This window comes from Rhincodon typus, chromosome 9 (genome assembly GCF_021869965.1).
Source record: "Rhincodon typus isolate 14 chromosome 9, sRhiTyp1.1, whole genome shotgun sequence".
Taxonomy (NCBI): Eukaryota; Metazoa; Chordata; class Chondrichthyes; order Orectolobiformes; family Rhincodontidae; genus Rhincodon; species Rhincodon typus.
This window is the reverse complement of record NC_063340.1, coordinates 88,546,443-88,565,756: the sequence shown is the minus strand read 5'-3', so window position 1 is coordinate 88,565,756 and position 19,314 is coordinate 88,546,443. Positions and strand designations below refer to the sequence as shown.

Genomic DNA, 19,314 nt, shown 5'->3' with positions numbered 1-19,314 from the left:
AGTATTATGTAAAGTGCTGAATGCCACACTATAGCAAGGATGTGAATGTGTCAGACAGATTGCTGAAGAGGTTTTTAAAAAGGTTCCAGGGAAGAGAAACTTCAGTTAGAAGAAAAGATTGGAGAAGTTGGTACTGTTTACTTTATAGAGGAGAAGGCTAAGAAGTGATTTTATAGAAATTTTCAAAATCCTGTGAGGGTTCTGGACAGAGTAGATAGGGAGAAACTGTGCCTATTGTAAAAGGCTTGAGAACCAAAGGGGAAGTAAATTGGAAAAGAAGAAAATGCAAAGTAAGAAAAAAAAACTTTCATGCAGCAAGTAGTTAGGGTAAAGAATGCACTCCCTGAAGGTGTGATGGAGGCAGGTTTAATTGAGGCATACAAGAGGGCATTGGGTAATAATTTAGATAGAAACAATTTTTACAGCTACAGGGAAAGGACAGATTAGCTTGAAGCTAAGTCAGAAAGAAAACCAGTGCAGACATAATGGGCTGAATGGCGTCCTTTTGTTCCGTAACTAATTTGTGACTTGTAGTCGCAACCTTACTTTTGAAGGTTTTATTTATAGACCATTCTGTTGAGCTTCTTTACACAAGTCCGTGATGGTAATGATATTGCTTGCTGTACCAATGACTTTATGTTGACCTGATACTGTGCTTTTCAGTCAATATTCCAAAAACTGCAAACCCTTTCCTCATAGTTTAAGTCCGTATTCAATATTTTCAATCCACTGTTTCAGACATATCTCTGGAGTAAATGGCACTTGACCCCAGGGCTACTGGCCCAGAAGTAGGGACACTACCACTATGCCACTGTTGTGAATCTGCACTGAAGCCCCTGCAAGGCCAAAGTCTCTTTCCTGAGATGCTCCTTCAAAACTGAATGCGATCCACCATCTGGTAAGTTTTAAGCAGAATAGCACAAGTTTCATCCCTTTATATTGCATTCCCTTTGACATAAAGGATGCCCTTGCAACCATAGTGAGACAGAGGGAAACAAATTATATACGACTTGATACATCAGAGATATAATTCAAAATTTATAGTCCAGAAGTGAAGACAATGGTGATAACTCATTAACAGCCTTGAATGTAATGGGTATGTTTACAATTCAAGTTAATACAGTGTGACTTTCACATGCTGCATTCAATACATTTATTAGGGGTTAGGGCAGTATAGGAGAGTAACATTGTCAGTCTAAAGCTAACAGATATATACAACTTTTAGACAGAGGTTGACCAAAAAAGGATGTTATTTACAATGTATGAACAGTGACTCTCATTTACAAGGAACTACAAGACTTTCACTACACAACATACTAGCTTTGGAGTTTCACACGTTCACTCCTGATTAATAAAGGAAAATGGCTGTGCGTAGTTTTCAGCTCAATAAGTCAGAGGTCTTCAGAGATTCTATTTAAAACAAAAAGAGCAGTCATTAGTCAGAGATAGTAGGAACTGCAGATGCTGGAGAATCTGAGATAACAAGGTGCAGAGCTGGATGAACACAGCAGGCCAAGCAGCATCACAGGAGCAGGAAGGCTGACGTTTCAGGCCTAGACCCTTCATCAGAAAGTCAGTGTATGCCTTTCTGGTGTCAGAGAATCAATATATTCGGAGAAATTGCAGCCCCCCTTTCATTGTCCATTTGAATAAGAAAATCGTTCTGAGAAATGTTATGTCAATATTTTTAACTTTATTAATTCTCCACAACTCAAATAAATTATAACTTGATTTAAATTCTTCATAATGTTAAATGTTCACTCAGGCACAAAGAAGAATTCTCACTCTTCTCTAAGTTGCGTCTTTGGATATTTTATCTCTAACTAAGAGAGGGCAGGGGAAATAACTCCACAGAGGCCATATCCCATCACCCAGTCACTCTTTATTTACATACGTAGAGTACTTGAAACTGATTTGGCTTTCTTAGAGCCAGCTCGCAGAGTGAATAGAACCTTTGACACTCCTGTTTATATCTGTCAGCCAGCGCTCCCTGATTGGGGCTGTTCACCAGATCCAATCAGGGAACTCATATTCTAAGAGGTCCACCTGGCTGACCTTGTTGTAATCACTACAGCAGGGATGTCATTTCAACATGACACCTAAAATTTCTCACTTCAGGGAGTGCCACATTCCCTCAATTCTGCATTTGGAACACTGCCTGGATTATGTGCTCCAGTCTCGAGAGCAGGAATTGAACCCAAAAATCTTCTAAATAGTCATTTCACAAGCTGCTTTTTAAGGCAAGTGTGGCCAAGCTCACTTGCAACTTTTTAGTTTAAATATCAAACTAATGGTTGATCGAAGCTGGAGGGGAATCTTTGACCTGGCCCATCTATCAGGGGACTGATACAATCTGACTGGCTAGACATTTTGTATCCTGGTCAATTTCTTTCCACATTGAAAAAAATCAAGATGTAAATTTAGTTGCATTTAAAAGTGGAACAGACCATCTAAATGCTTCCACTTGCCTTGAAGAAAGATTAAAATGACCCTTCCATAATGTAGAAACAACAATGGAACAGATGATAGGCTGACTAAACAAAAATTTAGTTAAATAAAGGGAAAGAAAGACAAATAATTTTACATTTTCGAAAAAAAAATCTTTGTAACTTAGTTCCTTCCCACAGGATAGATTTGATTAGCTAAGGTAGGAATAGGAGATGATGGTGGGAGTGGCAATGTCACTGGTTGGTAATCAGGAATTCCATGCTAATACTCTGAGGATGTGGGATCAAATCCCACCACAACAGCTGGTGGAAATTTAATTCAATTAACTAAATGTTCTGGAATTGGAAACATCTCAGTAATGGTCAATATAAAATTATCAATTGTCACAAAAGCTCTGGTTTGCTAATAACGTTTAGGGAAGGAAATCTGCCATCCTTACCTGGTCTAGGCTATATGTGACTCCTGACACACAGCAATACAGTTGGCTCTGAAATGGCCTCCCAAGTCACTTAGTTCAAAGGACATGGAGATGGGTGACAACTGTTTGCCTTGCGTGGGATGCCCACATCCCATGGAAGACTAAATGAAAATTCAAATTGATGGTGTCCAACTCTCTAAAAACTGGCCTATGCTACTGGTCACAATATATCTCAGGAAAGTAATGCCTTCACTGCAAATGTGTATTGGGATATAGTGGGAAATATCATGATGGTAAAACCTTTCATTTTAATTCTATAAAGTTTCGTTGAACACTGTCCATCCTGAATATTACTTGCTGATATAGGCCACTTGAGAAAAATACTGCATCAATTCTTAACCACTTTATAGCAAACTATCTATATTAGTTAGACTGGAGTAACTGCAGTCCATTGCAGAGGAAACTGTTCATCACATTAAGCTCCCTAAAGCATGGCATTCAGAGAGAATACATCCAGTAATACAAGCCATACTATTGTGTCTGTGTCTGTGAGTCATATTCCCTTTTAATGTAGCTCACAGCTCAGAGCATGAGGTTGATGAATTTACTCTTTTATCTACAAAAAAACATCTCTAAAGTTGCTTTGATAAAATATTATTATTTCCAGAGCATTGTGAACAGAATTTTATTTCCAAATGTACCATCACACAGATTGCAAACCCATTTCAATGAATGGAACTGTTCTCTTTTTAATTGATTCTCAGGATGTAGGTGTCACTGTCAAGGTCAGCTCTTATTTTCCATCTTTAGTTGACTTCAGACAATATTAGCAGGCCTTCTTCCTGAACCATTATTTCAATACAACTGACTGGCTTACTAAATATATTGGTACATTTAAATTAGACTGGGAATGGATGCTAGGTTTCCGTTTCGAAAGGACATCAGTGAACAAATTGATTTATTAAGGCAATTTGCCAGATGATAAACCATATTGTACCTGCATGAAGTTACAAAATAGATGAGCTCCTTTGCCATACTGTACTGTATATAGCTGTATGAAACTGATAATTTTTTTGAGTGCAAAAGGGTTTATGAATGGTCACTAACCACAGTTGTACTCGCTGAAAATTCTCCAAGACACGCACATGTAGCCTGGTGGGAGAATCTATACCTACCAAAGCTGGATGCTGACTCAAAAACTCGTCAACCATCACACTGTCATAATTCTCAACAAGCGGGGGGTTGTCTGAGAGATTAGCTGAGCTTAGTTCTTCTTGGCTGTTGACAGATGATTAGAAAGAGTTGTTCACCATAATTAGACTAATAATGACACCAGTAATTTTTTTCCATTGTCTGGATTTGTTACCATTACGTCTTGAAATGTATTCAATCGTAGCTTTAAAGTGTTTAAATCAGTAGAGACTGAAATCCGGAAAAAAAATGTAAACAGAATTCTGTCCTACTCCATTAGGAATCCCACCTCTGAAAAGCATTACTAAAGACATTGCTTGAAGTGGAACAAGCACGCTTTAGCTAGGTTTCATGCATATATTTTGAGAACCAATTTGGCAGAGGGAGGATCGCTTAGAGTTCAGGGCTTGAGTGTCCATATTATTCTCTTAAATATTAGATATGAAGTTTCATGCAATTGTTATCACATTGGGGTCAGTTAGCTCAGTTGGCTGCATAGGTAGTCTGTAATACAGCACGATGTCAAGATGTGGGTTCAATTCCCACAACAGCTGAGGTTGCTATGAAGGATGCTTCTTCTCAAACTCTCCCCTCACCTGAGGCATGGTGGCCCTCAGGTTAATCCACCAATAGTCACTTAAGGGGAGAATATTCTAACAGTACTATGGTGACTTTGCCTTTATTTATATTTTAATTTAAGGTAAAACAAAAGGGCTATGGAACCTTTTCTGAAGTATGCCCAACAACTGGCTGGGGTGAAATGTCTGTTAGAGATTATAGGGAGACTTAAGTTGTTTTATTGGAAAGGTGGTGTGAGGCATTCACACTTTGAGACAATGGCAGCAACAGCTCTGTTTACGGTAGTAAGATTTATAATCTCTAAACTCCATGGAAGATGTTGAGATTGTGAAGTTGTAAATATTTATACTTTAACTTACTTTCATGATAAGAGATTTGGAATCTCAATGGTGGTGAAGCTGCAATTCTACCTGGATTCATGTTACTATGGAGTTGAGCTGTGGGGTGGGGTGGATGGGTTCAGTTTCTGAAACATCCCTGAAAATAACTCAGTCAAATCGTTAGGATTGGGAGAGAGAACAGATAAAGGCTGATAGAGTCTCTATGGCTCACTATACGGAAGTAGAGTGGGTACCTATGCTAAGATTGAAAAGTGCAAATTGCAAAGGATTTGGAACAAGGATGGAAGATTTTCCTGGCCTGTGCTAGAGGGACAACCTCCAGGAAAAACAATCATAAAATACTTGTCCTTGGGTTAAAGGGGTACATGGCTAGGAAATAAAAGGAAAGCAAGGGAAGTAGGCATTTCTGAGCGAAGGATCCGTTTAGGTCTGGGTCTGGGAAAAATCAATTAAGCGCAAAGCCATGTGTAGCTGCAAAGTGGATTTTCTTTTGTCTGTAGTAAAGGAGAAATTTTCTAATGTGTAGTTTATGGTATAAGTTGCCTACAACAATATTGTTTAGCTAATAGTGCTTTTAGTCTATTTGTTATAGTAAAAGATCTTAAAACATGAAAAGTTGTTTATTACCCTTTACACTATTAACAGAAAGTTTGAATTTGTTTAAGGTTGCTGGCCTCCACAGGAACAATAATAAAATGATACTGCCACTGGCAAACATGTATAAAACAACTAGAAAAAAGCAGGTTTTTATTTCCCACCCTTCACAAACTCAGGACATTCCAAAGCACTTCATAGCCAATTATTTAAGTTTAAAATGAAATACTAATATAAGGAAAGGCATGTTTGCCAATTTCCAATATCACAGACCCACTAACAGCGATGATAATGAATGTTGGTTGAAGGAGAAATATTGGCTAAGACACAGAGAAATCCCCTAATTATTTTCAGATAGGGTCAGTGGATTTTTTACATCTACCTTGGGATATTAAAAGACAGAACCCCTAACCATGTGGCATCCCTTCAGTACTCCACTGAACCATGTCTTGCATGTTAAATTGAATACAAACAGTTTTGGATAGAGAGAATACATCCGGTTTTGTAAGGTCGTGTAATGCAACAACCAAGCAAGTGACAGAAGCAGAGACTATGAGCAAAAAAGAAAGGTGGAAGAATTGAACATGAAGCTGGATACACAGCATGGAGGACAAACTCATATTGGGTTAGGTCTAGTAACCTTTTTTTGTTGTATCTCTATGTAATTTTTATACTGTGCATACTCAAGATAGATTTGCATTGAAACTCAATAGTACCACAATAAATCTGGTCTTACGGACTCTTGAGGCACATTGTGGTGAGAATGATCTTGTCATTGGTCCAGATTTATTTAAAGTACCTTCTCTTGCCAGCCAGTAAGCCATTGATGTATTTTTTCAATGCCATCTGTTTCCGGATTCGGCTGTAATTGTCAGTGAAGACAGCATCAGAGTGACGTTTGACTGGATTCTGCTCATCCTGGGTGCTGTTTATCAGAAAGAAAGCATCTTCAGTCTAAGATATTCAGGCCCAGCACACGGGCCAGTTAATAAGATTCAATGTGCATACTCCCCCAACCCAGCAGTACATTACACATGATAAAAGGGTCTCCCTTAGAATTCCTCTGTTAAGTGATTGAAACCATGAATAAATTCTGAATGGAAGGGAGATTGTGCTTCAGTTATATAAAGTATTCATAGAATCACATCCAGAGTGCTGTGTACTGTGCTAGTCACTGTACTTAAGGATGCTAACACATTGAAAGCAGCTCAGAGAAGGTTTACTAAACTAAGACCGAGAATGATTAGATTGCCTTTGGAGGAAAAGATAGACTGGCTAGATTTGTGTCCTCTGGAGAAGAGCCAGGTAACTTAATCGAAGCATAAAAGATCCTGAGGTGACTTGACCAGGTGGCTGTTGAAAGGAGTTTCCTCTTGTCTGGTGGAACGAGGAGTCATAGTTTTAAAATAGGGTGTTGCTCATCTAAGACAGGTGAGGAAATTATTTTTCCTGTGAGAAGATTGAGTGTTATTGCAATTCACTTCCATTAGAGGGCAAAGGATGCAGAATCTTCAAATATTCTCAAGGCAGATGTAGATAAATTCTTAATTAGCAAGGGGATGAAAGATTATCAAGGATGTGCAGGAATACAGAGTTGAATTAAAACCAGATCAACCACGATCTTATTGAACGGCAAAGAAGGGACAAAGGGCCAAGTGGCCTCCCTTGTTCTTTGTTCACATGGAACACCCTTTAGATTCAGCTAAACATGACAATTTGGGAAAATCTTCATCAATACAGTTGCCATAGCATGACAACTAGTCACAGAGTTTTACATTACAGATAGAGACCATTCATCCCACTCTAGGCTAGCTCTTTGAAAGCATTATCTAATTGCCCCACTGTAGCTTTATAACCCTGCATCTTCTTTATGCCTCCTTTTTGAAAGTTACTATGGAATCCGCTTCCGTCATCTTCAGGCAGCACATGCTAAATCAGGACAACCTGCAACACATGGGAAAGAAAGCTCCTTTTTCCAATGACCTTAAACTGGTATCCTTTGCTTATCAAACCCTCCATCAAACAGTTTCTTCACATTTAATATTTTAAAGACCTTCATAATCTTGAACAATTCAACTAACTTGCTCCCTAACATAGGTAGTAAAACACACACATTGAGGATCAGGTCATTCAGCCCTCGAGCCTCCTCGACCATTCAGCTAGATCATGGCTGATCTGATTGTAACCTCAAGTCCATATTCCCAATTACAACTGATAACTTTTCACCTCCTTGCTTAATGAGAATCTAACCATCTCAGCCTTACTAATCTGCAAGGACTTTGATTTTTAAACAGTGGCCCTTAGTTCTTGATTCTTGCTTAAGAAGACATGTCCTCTCCACATCCACACTGTCAAGACCCCTCAGCATCTTATGTTTTAATTAACTTACATTGTTCTCTCAAAGTCAAGCAGATTCAAGCCTAGAATATGCACATTTTCCTTGTAAGATAACCCACTCATTATATATTATTACCTATTAGTCTGGTAAACATTCTCTGAATTGTTTCCAATGAATTTACATCATGCCTTACATAAAGTGACCACTACTGTACACTTTTCTATTCCCCTCACAATAAATAATAACAATTAGCTTTCCTAATTATTTGCTGTACTATCTGCAAATTGACATTTGTGTGATTCATATACTAAGACACCTAGAACCCCTGCATGTCAGAACACTGCAATCTTTCACCACTTAGAGAATATGTTTCTTTTTTATTGTTCCTGCTGAATTGGACAATTTCACATTTCCCACATTATACTCATCTGCCACATCTTTGTTCACTCATAACCCATCTTTTTGCAGTTGCGTTATGTCCTCTTCACAACTTACTTTCCAACTTATCCTTATACCATTGTCAGCTTTGGCAATCACATCTTCCATCCCTTCATCCAAGTTATTTGTATAATTTGTAAGCATTTAAAGTTCCATCCATCCCTGTGGCATTCTGCTTATTACATCTTACCAATCTGAAAAAGACCCATTTATGCCCACTCTCCATTTCTTGTTAAACAGCCATTGTTTTCTTTCTCCAGTGTGTGCACTGCTCAGTCACCACCACATCATGAGTTGGGTTAACTTCTGTTTCTATAACCATTGATAATTTATTGTCTAATATGTCAAAAGATTTCTCACCTCCCTAGAATGGAAAATGCCATTTTCCTATTTGGTGCAACAATTTTCAGATTCTCAGTTCTACTTGTAAAAATGTTGCTATTTGTATGTGCTCGTTACTGAGGAGTAATTGGTATCACTTTAAACCATCTATTTATTCAATAGATCTAGAAATGCAATGCATTCCCCAACTCAATGCTCTAGAGTATCATTTGAGGGGGCAAATGATTGATGTTCATTCTTTTGTTTACATACTTTATAATTGTATAGTTCAATCACATTCAGTTGCAGATTGCAGCTCCAGAGTGTTCCATGTGCTTCAACCGTGAGCCCCTGCCTGCACCGTGTATGTCCCTGCCCTGCCCTGCCCTGCCCTGACCAGAATGCATTTCCCCCCGCCCTCAACCCCAGCATTCACATACCTGACTCTCTTCCCCATCAGTGATTCCAGATATCTCCTGGCAGATAATTGGCCAAGCAGCTTGCTGTAGCCACTGGTGAAAAGTGCATCTGCATGTCGTGTTGCTCTGGATGAATGGAAAGAACCACACAGACAGTTTTAATAAAGAGGACTTTTGGGAGATTTATGAAAAGAAATTGTTAATTAAAAAAACATTGTACAGTTCGTGCGGAACTGTTGGATCAATCTCTGAAAGGAAGGGTACTCTGGACTCTGCCCCCAAACATCAGCTACTCTTCATCTTCAATTGGTGCTTAGTGACATTTATAAACCATTCACACACACACCAGCAAGCTGCCTAATCGTGTGATCAATGGTAATGGGAAGAAGAGATTGTCTTCGGCAATCAGCAGGTTGGGCCTGTACTCTTTGGATATTAGAAGAAAGAACAGCGATGTTATTGGAGAAGAAGGGATTCTGAGAGGGGTTTGCTGGGAGAGAGAATCTTCCTCCTCCTGGTAGAATGTAGAACTGGTGGCAGAGTTTAAAATTAAAAGATGTTCAATTTAAGACAGAAATGAGGTGGTAATTCTCCTCTCAGTTGCACCTCTTGGGAATTCTCTTGGTATGAGCATTGGAGGCTAAGTCATTGAATATGTTCAAGATGGAACTAAAGATGTTTTTAATGGACAAAGGAGTGAAGGGTTACTGGGTTGAGGAGGGAAAATAAGATAAGAGTATTAAGGCCACAACCAGATCAACCATGAATATTGAATGGTAGAGCAGGTTCCAGGAGGGTGAATGGCCTACTCCTGATCATATTTCCTAAGTTTTAATGTAGATCATTATACTAGGCCCATTTGTGAGCAGTTTTGAATTGTATTTTTTTTAAAATATGAGGTCAGCAATATAATTCTCTCACCTTGGAATGCTTGCGGACAACTGGTAATAGAGTTTGTCACTGTCTGACAATGGGTTTTGGTAAATGTCACTATCAGCTTTCACTGGTGATTGCGACTGATCCTCACTGGACTGTCCATCGAACCCAACAGCATTTCCCAGCCTGAAGGTCAGAAGTAAATAAAGTCAGTCCAACTATGGCCAGCCTTGATGGAGCCATCAATGGCGTCAGATAACGAATTAGCATTGACCTGGCTGTAAATAGCATGAGGCTGGCTCACAAACAATGTGTTAGTGTAACCTAATGGCCACAGTGCTGACAAACAGCGTAGACAGAGCCATACATGGCAATGATCTAAACTGTATCAGAATAATAGAAACCAACTATATAAAAAGGGTGATCGGTACGCAATTTGAGGCAGAAGTGATCATGTCACTATCTGTAGCCATTTGGTTTCTGCATCTATGAACCTTTCCCCAGACATACCGATTAAAGCCAATCTTGAATTATCTTATAATGTCTCGACACAGGATCACAGCAATTTCCCCCCCAGCAATATTCTGGGCAGACTGAAGAAAGTGGTTAGCAATAATCAGAGAGAAAATCTCAATCGAAAGAATGCCCTTCTTTTCACCCGGTTATCAGCATAAGTATCCAGCTTGTTCCAGGAGTAACGTTACAAAGAAGTTGAGGTCCAAAATAATCCTCGAGAAAGAGTTGGGAGGGTACCTCACATTCCACACTCCCTGTTCAATCTGCGGAGTGTAGTGTGAGGCGAGTTCTAGTTTATATGGGAGTTCTTTTTTTAACCATTTTTAGCCCAGAAATAAGTCACTCATTCCAACATTGACCACATCATCTTCATCATCCCAGTGACTCTTCCCCACTTCCCTTAGAATGTGGCAATTTTACCCCGTAACTTGCCCATAGTCATTTATGAGCATTATCCCCGCACTTGATGTGATGGATTCAAATCAGCCCAAATTCAATGAAATACCTGGAAGTTGTGATCATCAGTTGCACCCTCCCGCTTCTCCCCCGTTCGTGTTTTCATAGCAAAGCTCTGGACGCGAGGCTGAATTGGCAAGCCCCTCAAGTAAGTGCGTGTCTACATTACTATCCTGCAATGTACAATCGAGATTGCAGATGGACCCATCTCCCTTCATCCCCAGATGCAATGACTGTAAGAAGAAGGAACAGCAGCATGCCGTTCGGTCCCTCCAGCCTGCTCTACCATTCACCAGGGTCATAGCTGATTCCACATTCCTCACTTCCTGCTCTTTTCCCATAACCCTTGGTTCCCCAACTGATCAAGAATCTAAATTTAAAAAAAAACCGAAAGAACTGCGGATGCTGTGAATCAGGAACAAAAACAAAGTTGCTGGAAAAGATCAGCAGGTCTGGCAGCATCTGTGGAGGAGAAAAACAGAGTTAACATTTCGGGTCCGGTGACACTCAGAACTGTTCTGAGAATCTATCTCCGCCTGAAATATGCAGAAGGACCTACGCCCCACAGCTCTCTGAACAGCTCAATGCTCTATTTTCAAGTCGGTCGTGTGTAATAACTGAAATTGCAGCATGATTGCCCACATTAGTTCAGGACTCTTTATGTAAAGAAAATCACTGAGGGCGTTTCACATTGGAAACGAGTGCCTTTGGAGGCCGGAGGAGAAAGCGGGCAGCGAACTTACCTCAGGTGGGAATAGGTTCCAAGCGCCGGGAACCCCGATGTGCGGGAGCAGAACACATTCAGAAGAGCGAAAAGCGTCAGGACGTGGGAGCTGAGCCGAATCACCATTGCGTCGGATCCTGAAATCCAACATAGGGAGGCGTTACCTCAATAAAGCTATTCGAAAAGGTCTCTCACTCCACTGAATGGTTTCGGACCTGGGTTCTAGCTGAAAATTTAGGGAAGTCTTTGGGAGTGGTACGGGGAGAAAATCAAAGTTCTTGGAAATAAGTCTATCTCAGCAACAAAGCACGAGACATACTACTCGAAATTCTAATCTATTATCTCTCAAACCCATTTCTCTCATTCTCTCTTTCTCTCTCTCTCTCACACACACACACACATAATAACTATCAATTTGTCTGGAAATACATGGGAGAGTACATTGTTAAAGATAGTGCCGTTTTTGCACCTTCCAGAAACAAATTTAGCAATCAAAAGCCAGTTGAAACACTTACCAGATATTACGTTGTTGCTTCAGATTGTAGCTGTGTGTTTAGTCGCTGTCCTTGGTGCTGAGTTAGAGAATGAGAAACTGAAGCACCAAGATCTCTGCGTTCTCTCCGCGCCTATTTCTGAGTTCTTCCTGAGCCTCTGACAGTTTCCTTGGTTGTTTCTCTCTCTTTCTCTCAGCGAAGTCGAGATCCCCTAGTTCTCTCCAAGTCCCAGGACTGGAACTCTGATATCCAATACTCCGAAACTTGCTGGTTTTATACGACAGACCAAGTCACCGTCCACATAGAGCAGTCACGTTCCAGTTTCAAGAAAAAAAAGACCTAAATACATACACAAGGACGTCATCGGCATTCCCTGTGGAATGAGAACACGTAGTCAGAGCCGGTTTAATAATTTATGGAAGGAGGTGCTTGTAATGTGTGATCATCTCCAGAGCAAGGTCTCACTGCTGCTTCCTCGCTCGCAGATTGGAATGATCATTGTAAAATTCCAACCTTTTCCCGGCTTATGTCCCTCCATGTAAAAATGTGCATGTTTGAACCGTCCCCAAACCCTTATCTCATAGAATCTTACAACACGGAGAGAGAACTCACAATGCCACTCTGTAAAAACTAACCAATATTCCAACCTCACAAGTTTCACCCCTTCAACTATTGATTCAGTTTTTTTTTTGGATTTGTTTCCAAGATGTGTTTGGGTTGTGTATTCGCGAACACACCTCACTCTCTCCATAAAATATTCATGTCTCTTTTGGCTGTTTTGCCAAATATCTTAAAAATTTGCGCCTTTTAGTCACTGACCCACTGGTCACAGTCTCTCTTCAAACACTCTTCATTTTACAATCCGTCTACTAAATCTCCCCCTAACCTGGGATGGAAGAGGAACAATCTCAGTCTTTCTACGTAATGTTAAAATCCAACCGCTTCTGTAAATCCATTTAGATATGGATGGATTGTCTGCACAACTGATGAGTATAATTACAGCTAAAAACACCCAAACACAATAATTCGAGCAACGGATCATGACCTGGACTGTGGGATTTGTGCAAATTTAGATTTCATACTTAATGTTATTTCTTCTCCTTCCCCAGTTGCTGTGGCATTGGATGCAGAATAGATACGCAAGTTTATATATGTCTGTCTCAAATTTGGTGGAATATGATATTAGGAACTTACATGTAGTATTACTTTGTCAGCGATGAAATTACTAATCAAAAGGTTACTTTTTTGTGACAAAGTAAGGCAAAGGGAAAATGCATCCCGATTGAAAACTGTCTTGGTATAATTGGTTTTTTGTGCAATTGCATGCTCAGTCAATGTTCTGAATGTATTAAGTGACAGTTTAGCAAGGGCTGGTCGATATCTTGGGTGGGTTAGCAAATGTAATTTAATGGAGGGTTCACTAAGTTTATGTATGGAATAATGGATACGGGGACTGCAGCAGAATCTAATCGAAAAATTCAAAGATTTTGCATCCAAAACAATTAATGGTTGGTTGGTAGAGGCTTTCTGGCGCAATAGTAGTGTACCCACCTCTAAACCTACGAGGCCCCTAGTTCAAGTCGTTTCTGTCCCAGAGGAAAAATACAATAAGTTGGTTAAGGAAAACATTGAGTGTTAGCGGTTGTAATAGAAGCGAGACTCTCGAATCATTTTTGTGTAATAACCGAGCCCAGGGCTGAGGTGATGGTAGAAGGCAGAAACCGGTAAGGAAACATGGAACAACAACGAAGTTAAATGGCTGGGGTAGAACATTATTCCGGGAGACATGCACGAAATTTTATCAGATGACTGATACAGAGGAGGCAAATTTAGGATTTAGTTAATCAAGAAATTCAAGAAAATTTGCATGTAGAATCATTCATATCCAGAAACGAATTGTTGAGTGGAATCTAATGGATGGGTCCAGATGAATTGAATGCTCAATGACAATTCTTTCGGTACGTTTTGAAAATTAATGGAATATCTCCTAGATGACCTCGATGTAGGAAACGTTAGGTAACCGAAAGTAAGTTGTGATTGTAACTCAACTAATATGTTCATTTCATTAATCAATGGATGCCTGATTGTAAATTGCAAGCTACAATCTAACAAAGGTTTAGTTGAGATAGGGGTACTTGGGCATTTTTAAAAATTTTAACCTCTGGTTCGAAATCGACCTGTTCAGAGATGTTATTACACATCCCTGGAGCACGTGAAACGTGAGCCCGGGGCTCTCGGTCCAGGGGTTGGGACACTACTACTGCATCACCAGAGATCCCGAGGGACACATAGGTATGATTATGAAGTGGGATTCTAATGAGGAATTCTATTAATCCGACAATTCATTGGATTCAATATGAGAAAATGGCTGGTCACCTGGATCCTATTCCAAATTCAGACCATCTAGACTGGGTCTTACTGGGTTTTGCTCGTAGAAATTTAATTGGCTATATGGCTGATTACTTGCGGTAGGTAATGGTTTTAAAAAAGAAGTCATGGTGATTTGGTGGTGGGAAAGCAGCTCAGTTGAGCGTGGCAGAACTTCTGGGTAATTAAACAAAAACCTAGATTGTGTTTACATCTGGACCAAGTGACCCGGGTTCACGTTCGTCCCCTCCAGAGGTGGGATGTCTCTGAATAACATCTCTGAATAGGTGCATTAGAAAATATCTGGTTTGTGTTAACGGCTACGTGGCAGAGTACCTACCTCTGGTCCTGAAAGCTTAGGTTCAAGACCCACCTGCTCCAGAGACTTGCCATTACCCATCTGAACAGGGTGATTCAAAATATGTATGTAAATCATGTTGTGGCTCTCCTTCAATAGCTTAACTGATAGAGCGGAGTACTACTGCATGTACCAAAAATAAAATTGTGTTGATGAGGGCTCCCGTGGCAGAGTGATAGTGTCCCTATCTCTGAGCCAGAAGGCTTAAATTCGAGTCCCATCAGCTCCAAATGTGTAATGACATCTGTGTGACAGGCGGGTTAGGAAATATTTAGATTGTGTTGAGCTCTTGTGGTGTAGAGGTAATTTCCCCGCCTTTGAGCTAGGAAGCCTGGATTCATTTCCCATCTGCTCCAGAGATGTGCAATAACATCAATGCTCAAGTCAAAATGAAAACATCTCCACAGATCAATTAATCGCAAGTTGACAAGAGCTAAAGCCACCTAGAGGTTAAAGCTAATAATCGTGATGCAAACACAGCGAATGTTTTCAATGGGAACGAGTGGCTGATTGATGAATTGACATGCACGAAATCTTCCTGGTTCTCTTGTCGACATATTCGCCCCCAAGTCATACACAAAAGATCCGTTTTGAACAATGTTTCTTTTATGTTGAACTTAACAATCAAACACAATGAGGGAATTTATCGTTTGTTCTCTGATTTCTAAGAGCATTCGTTTAAAAAAAAACTTCCGATTTTGTTATAGAGTGCAGACAATTATTCTTGTGTTAACATTTTTGTTTGAGTCACGCAGCTGAAACTGAGTTCAATAATATCATCAAACGGAAATTTAAGTGTATACTCATGAGCTGCATTGAAAGCTGATTAAATAATATATTTTGAATCATGTATCGTCAACTTAATGCTTCCTTCATTCAGCGTTCACTTGACGTATTTGGAACTGAATGCAATTAAGTGATTTTTTTTTCTTTCTGTAATGTTTTAGTATTTGACAGTGATGATGTTGAAGTGAAGACGTCCAGATACGTATCATGGGGGAGTTTTAACAAATTATTTTAAGTTTTCATGTTCTAATGAATGTTGTGTGTTGTATTAATTCAACTTGTTCTGGATCAATTTGAAACTAAGTTGATAATACTTGGTTCTGATTAACCAAAGACTGTTGGACACCAGGGACTGAGTCACATCCTAATCAAATTCAGGTAACCAAAATATCTTGTAAGAACCATTTGCAAGTGAGAATCTCAGTAAATTAAGTCTTTAGATATACCTGGAATAACTTAAATGAAAAAATAATTTTTAGAATAGTTGTGTCGAACAATTGTTGCCTATTCCTAATTAATCCTTAAAGGCAGAGATAGACTTTTATCTTGAAGCCTTGGAGTCCTGAAATTGACTTGCACCCAAAGTGCTATCGGGGTGGTTAAAGTTTTTGACCCCTCTGCTGTAGAGATAATCTAACCTAATAAGACTTGATTGAATCTTAGGAAATCCATTTATCCATTTTCTGATCATTGTCTTGTGTGATGTTAAGGCTGATTGCAATTTAAATGGTTTATGTAGTGAATTACAGTCACCTGGATTTGAGTTCCAGATGGAGTATGATTGAAGATTTTTAATCAGTAAGTGAAGTTATGGAGATATGCTGGAAAGTGGAGATGAGAATTATCAGATTAGACATGATTTCATTGAATGACAGAGCAGATTCAATGGGCCAAATGGCCTACTTCTGCTCCTTGATCTTAATCAGTTTGGATGCCATTTATATAGAATAATTGAACTACAGTAATAGCACAGAAAGATAAACATTTGTAATAAAGACAACTGACTTGATGTACATTTCCAGTATGTTGTTATTTCAGGTTTCCAAGAATTTGCAGTATTTTGCTTTCAAATGTTGGAGACGAATAAACTTGAATAAATAGCCTCTTAAATGAATAACTGTATCAAGGATTTCAGAAGTTAAGAAATGTCTTCCTTCAGAATGCAACAAGCTGATGATAATTGATATGTCACTCTCAATCTGGGATTGACTCTACTTGAGAGTTCAGGATCAATCTTGCAATTAGAAATACCTGGTAATTAAATGGGTGTTTTGTCTGACACAGAAGACTATTGGATTTAACAAGATAATTGAATTGTTTCAGTTAAACATCAGTTTGGATGAGAACCCAATTTTCTCCTCTGCTGCCTACCACCCTCTATTACCACCACTAAATGTAAGCTTATCCATGATTTTGATGGAACTTGAATAATCCTCATTCAACCAGATAGTTTGAGATGGGATGTCTTTAAGAGCTCATCAATCAGGGCATGACAATGTGTATAAAAGAGTGCAGATTTGCACTGAATCCCTAACTGACTGCTATAGGCAGCCAGAATGCATCCCTTTGTTTAAATGTCCCGCTACTGAAGATAAGAAATGTAATATTGCTATTAGTGGTTTGTGTCCTTTCCTACATTGTGACAGTGACTATGCTTTGTGTGCAGTGAAGAACATTGGGATATCTTGAGTTCATCAAAGGCACGATGCAATGCAAGTGCTTTCCTAATTTGCTCATTGCAATAAAGATAATGACAGCAATATTTTTATTCAAACATTTTCTTAAAGATGTCAGCATCTGCTCAATGGCAGCACTCTCGCCTCCAATAGCTGAAGTTTTTGTTCATTTAAGTTCCAATCCAGATTTGAGCCTGCAATCTTGCTGGTCATGCCAATGCAGCACAGAAAAGTTGCTGCATCGAAAGGGATATCATCTGCCAGACCAATACCTTGAAACAGACCTAGTGAATCTTACTAATTGAAAGTAAAATTTGATCACGATTGAGATCATGTCAGGGAATGCAGCATAAAGCAATGAGACTTAAGTCATGCTTGAAATCACAATTACACAATTATGTTACATTTTCACATCTGCTTGAATACATTAATAGCCAGAGAAACAGCAATATACCCTTTATTACAATCACATGCACTAATACACCATAGCACTCACCTTGGCATAATCTCAGAGTAAGAGGCCATCCATTTAAGACAGACATGAGGAGAAATTTCTTCGCTGAGGGTAGTGAATCTGTGGAATCCTTTCTGCAGAGTGTTATCGAGGCTGGGTCTCTAAACATGCTCATGACTGAGGTAGATTTTCAATCAGTAAGAGAATCAAGAGTGTTAACAAGAAGGCAGTCACAATGACAGCTCTGTTATTGAATATAGAATGGTTACAGTGCAGAATGAAGCCATTCAGCTCATTGTTAGTACTGGCTCTCTGCAGGAGCCTAGTGTCAACACCAGCTCCACCTTTCTCATAGACCTTAAAATTCTTCTGCTTCAGACAATAATCAAATTCATTGACTGCCATGATTTTATCGCCACCATAGTTTAAAGTAGTATGTTCCAAAATGCCGAACACTGACAGTTTTAAAAAAAATCTTTGTCATGTATTCACAGATCCTTTCATCAATCATCTTAAATTTGTATCACTTTGTTCTTCATCCTTCCAATAATGTAGTTTCTCCCTATCTACTCTGTAAAGACTCCTCATGATTTTTTACACCTCCATAAAATCTCTTACCAATCTTAATTTCTCCATGAATTCTACCCCCACCTCCCCTGCTTCTGTAGTCCATCCTCAACCCTGGTACCATTTACCTTAATCTTTTCTGCACTCTGTCCAATATGTTCATGTTCTTCCTTAAATGTGGACCTAGAACATGACACTACTTCAATTGAGGACAAATTGTTCCTTGTATCATAGAGGGTCACTATAACTGGGGGAGTTGGTTAGCTCATTTGGCTGGATGGCTGGTTTATAGAGCAGAGTAATGCCAACTGTGTAGGTTCAATTCCTGAACTAATAGAGGTTTCCACAAAGGGCTCTCCTTCTCAACCTTACACTCTCACCTGAGGCATGTTAACCCTCCAGGTTAAATTACTACCAGCTGGCAGCCTCTAATGAGAAATCAGCCCTATGGTTGCATAGGACTATGATAATGTTACTTGTATTAAACCTTCTTTGGTATTGTAATCTATACCCCTATTTATATAGGTCAGAAATCCCATGACACCAGGTTATAGTCCAAGAGGTTTTTTTGAAAACACAAGCTTTCAGAGCCTCAGTCCTTCTTCAGGTGTTAGTGAGAGAGGTAATATCAAACACAGAATTTGTAAGTAAAACATCAAATGACCCCTTAATCAATTAAAACCTTCTAACTGTTTAAAGGTTTAATAGCATCTTAGGTTTGCTCAATATATCCTCATCAGTGGTGTGACCCTTTGATGTTTTACTTATAAATTCTCTGTCTGATACTACCTCTCTCACTAACATCTGAAGAAGGACTGAGGCTCCGAAAGCTTGTGTTTTCAAAAAACCTCTTGGACTATAATCTGGTGTCGGGTGATTTCTGCTGTTCTTCACTGCAGTCCAACACCGGCACCTCCACATCATGACTATTTATATAGTCCAGGACTCTACTG

General features: G+C 39.3%; 1 protein-coding gene across 1 annotated transcript; it reads right to left on the bottom strand.

Annotated features, from left to right (window-relative positions):
* Window positions 1–1,004: 1,004 nt before the first annotated feature.
* Window positions 1,005–12,486, bottom strand: vipb (vasoactive intestinal peptide b). The gene is made up of 7 exons (XM_020509762.2): window positions 12,175–12,486; window positions 11,679–11,796; window positions 10,009–10,149; window positions 9,109–9,213; window positions 6,371–6,496; window positions 4,042–4,144; window positions 1,005–1,410 (listed from the first exon to the last, which is right to left on the bottom strand). The coding sequence occupies exons 2-7, from the start codon at window positions 11,783–11,785 to the stop codon at window positions 1,402–1,404; spliced, it is 591 nt and encodes a 196-aa protein (XP_020365351.1). The 5' UTR covers window positions 11,786–11,796; window positions 12,175–12,486; the 3' UTR covers window positions 1,005–1,401.
* Window positions 12,487–19,314: the final 6,828 nt, after the last annotated feature.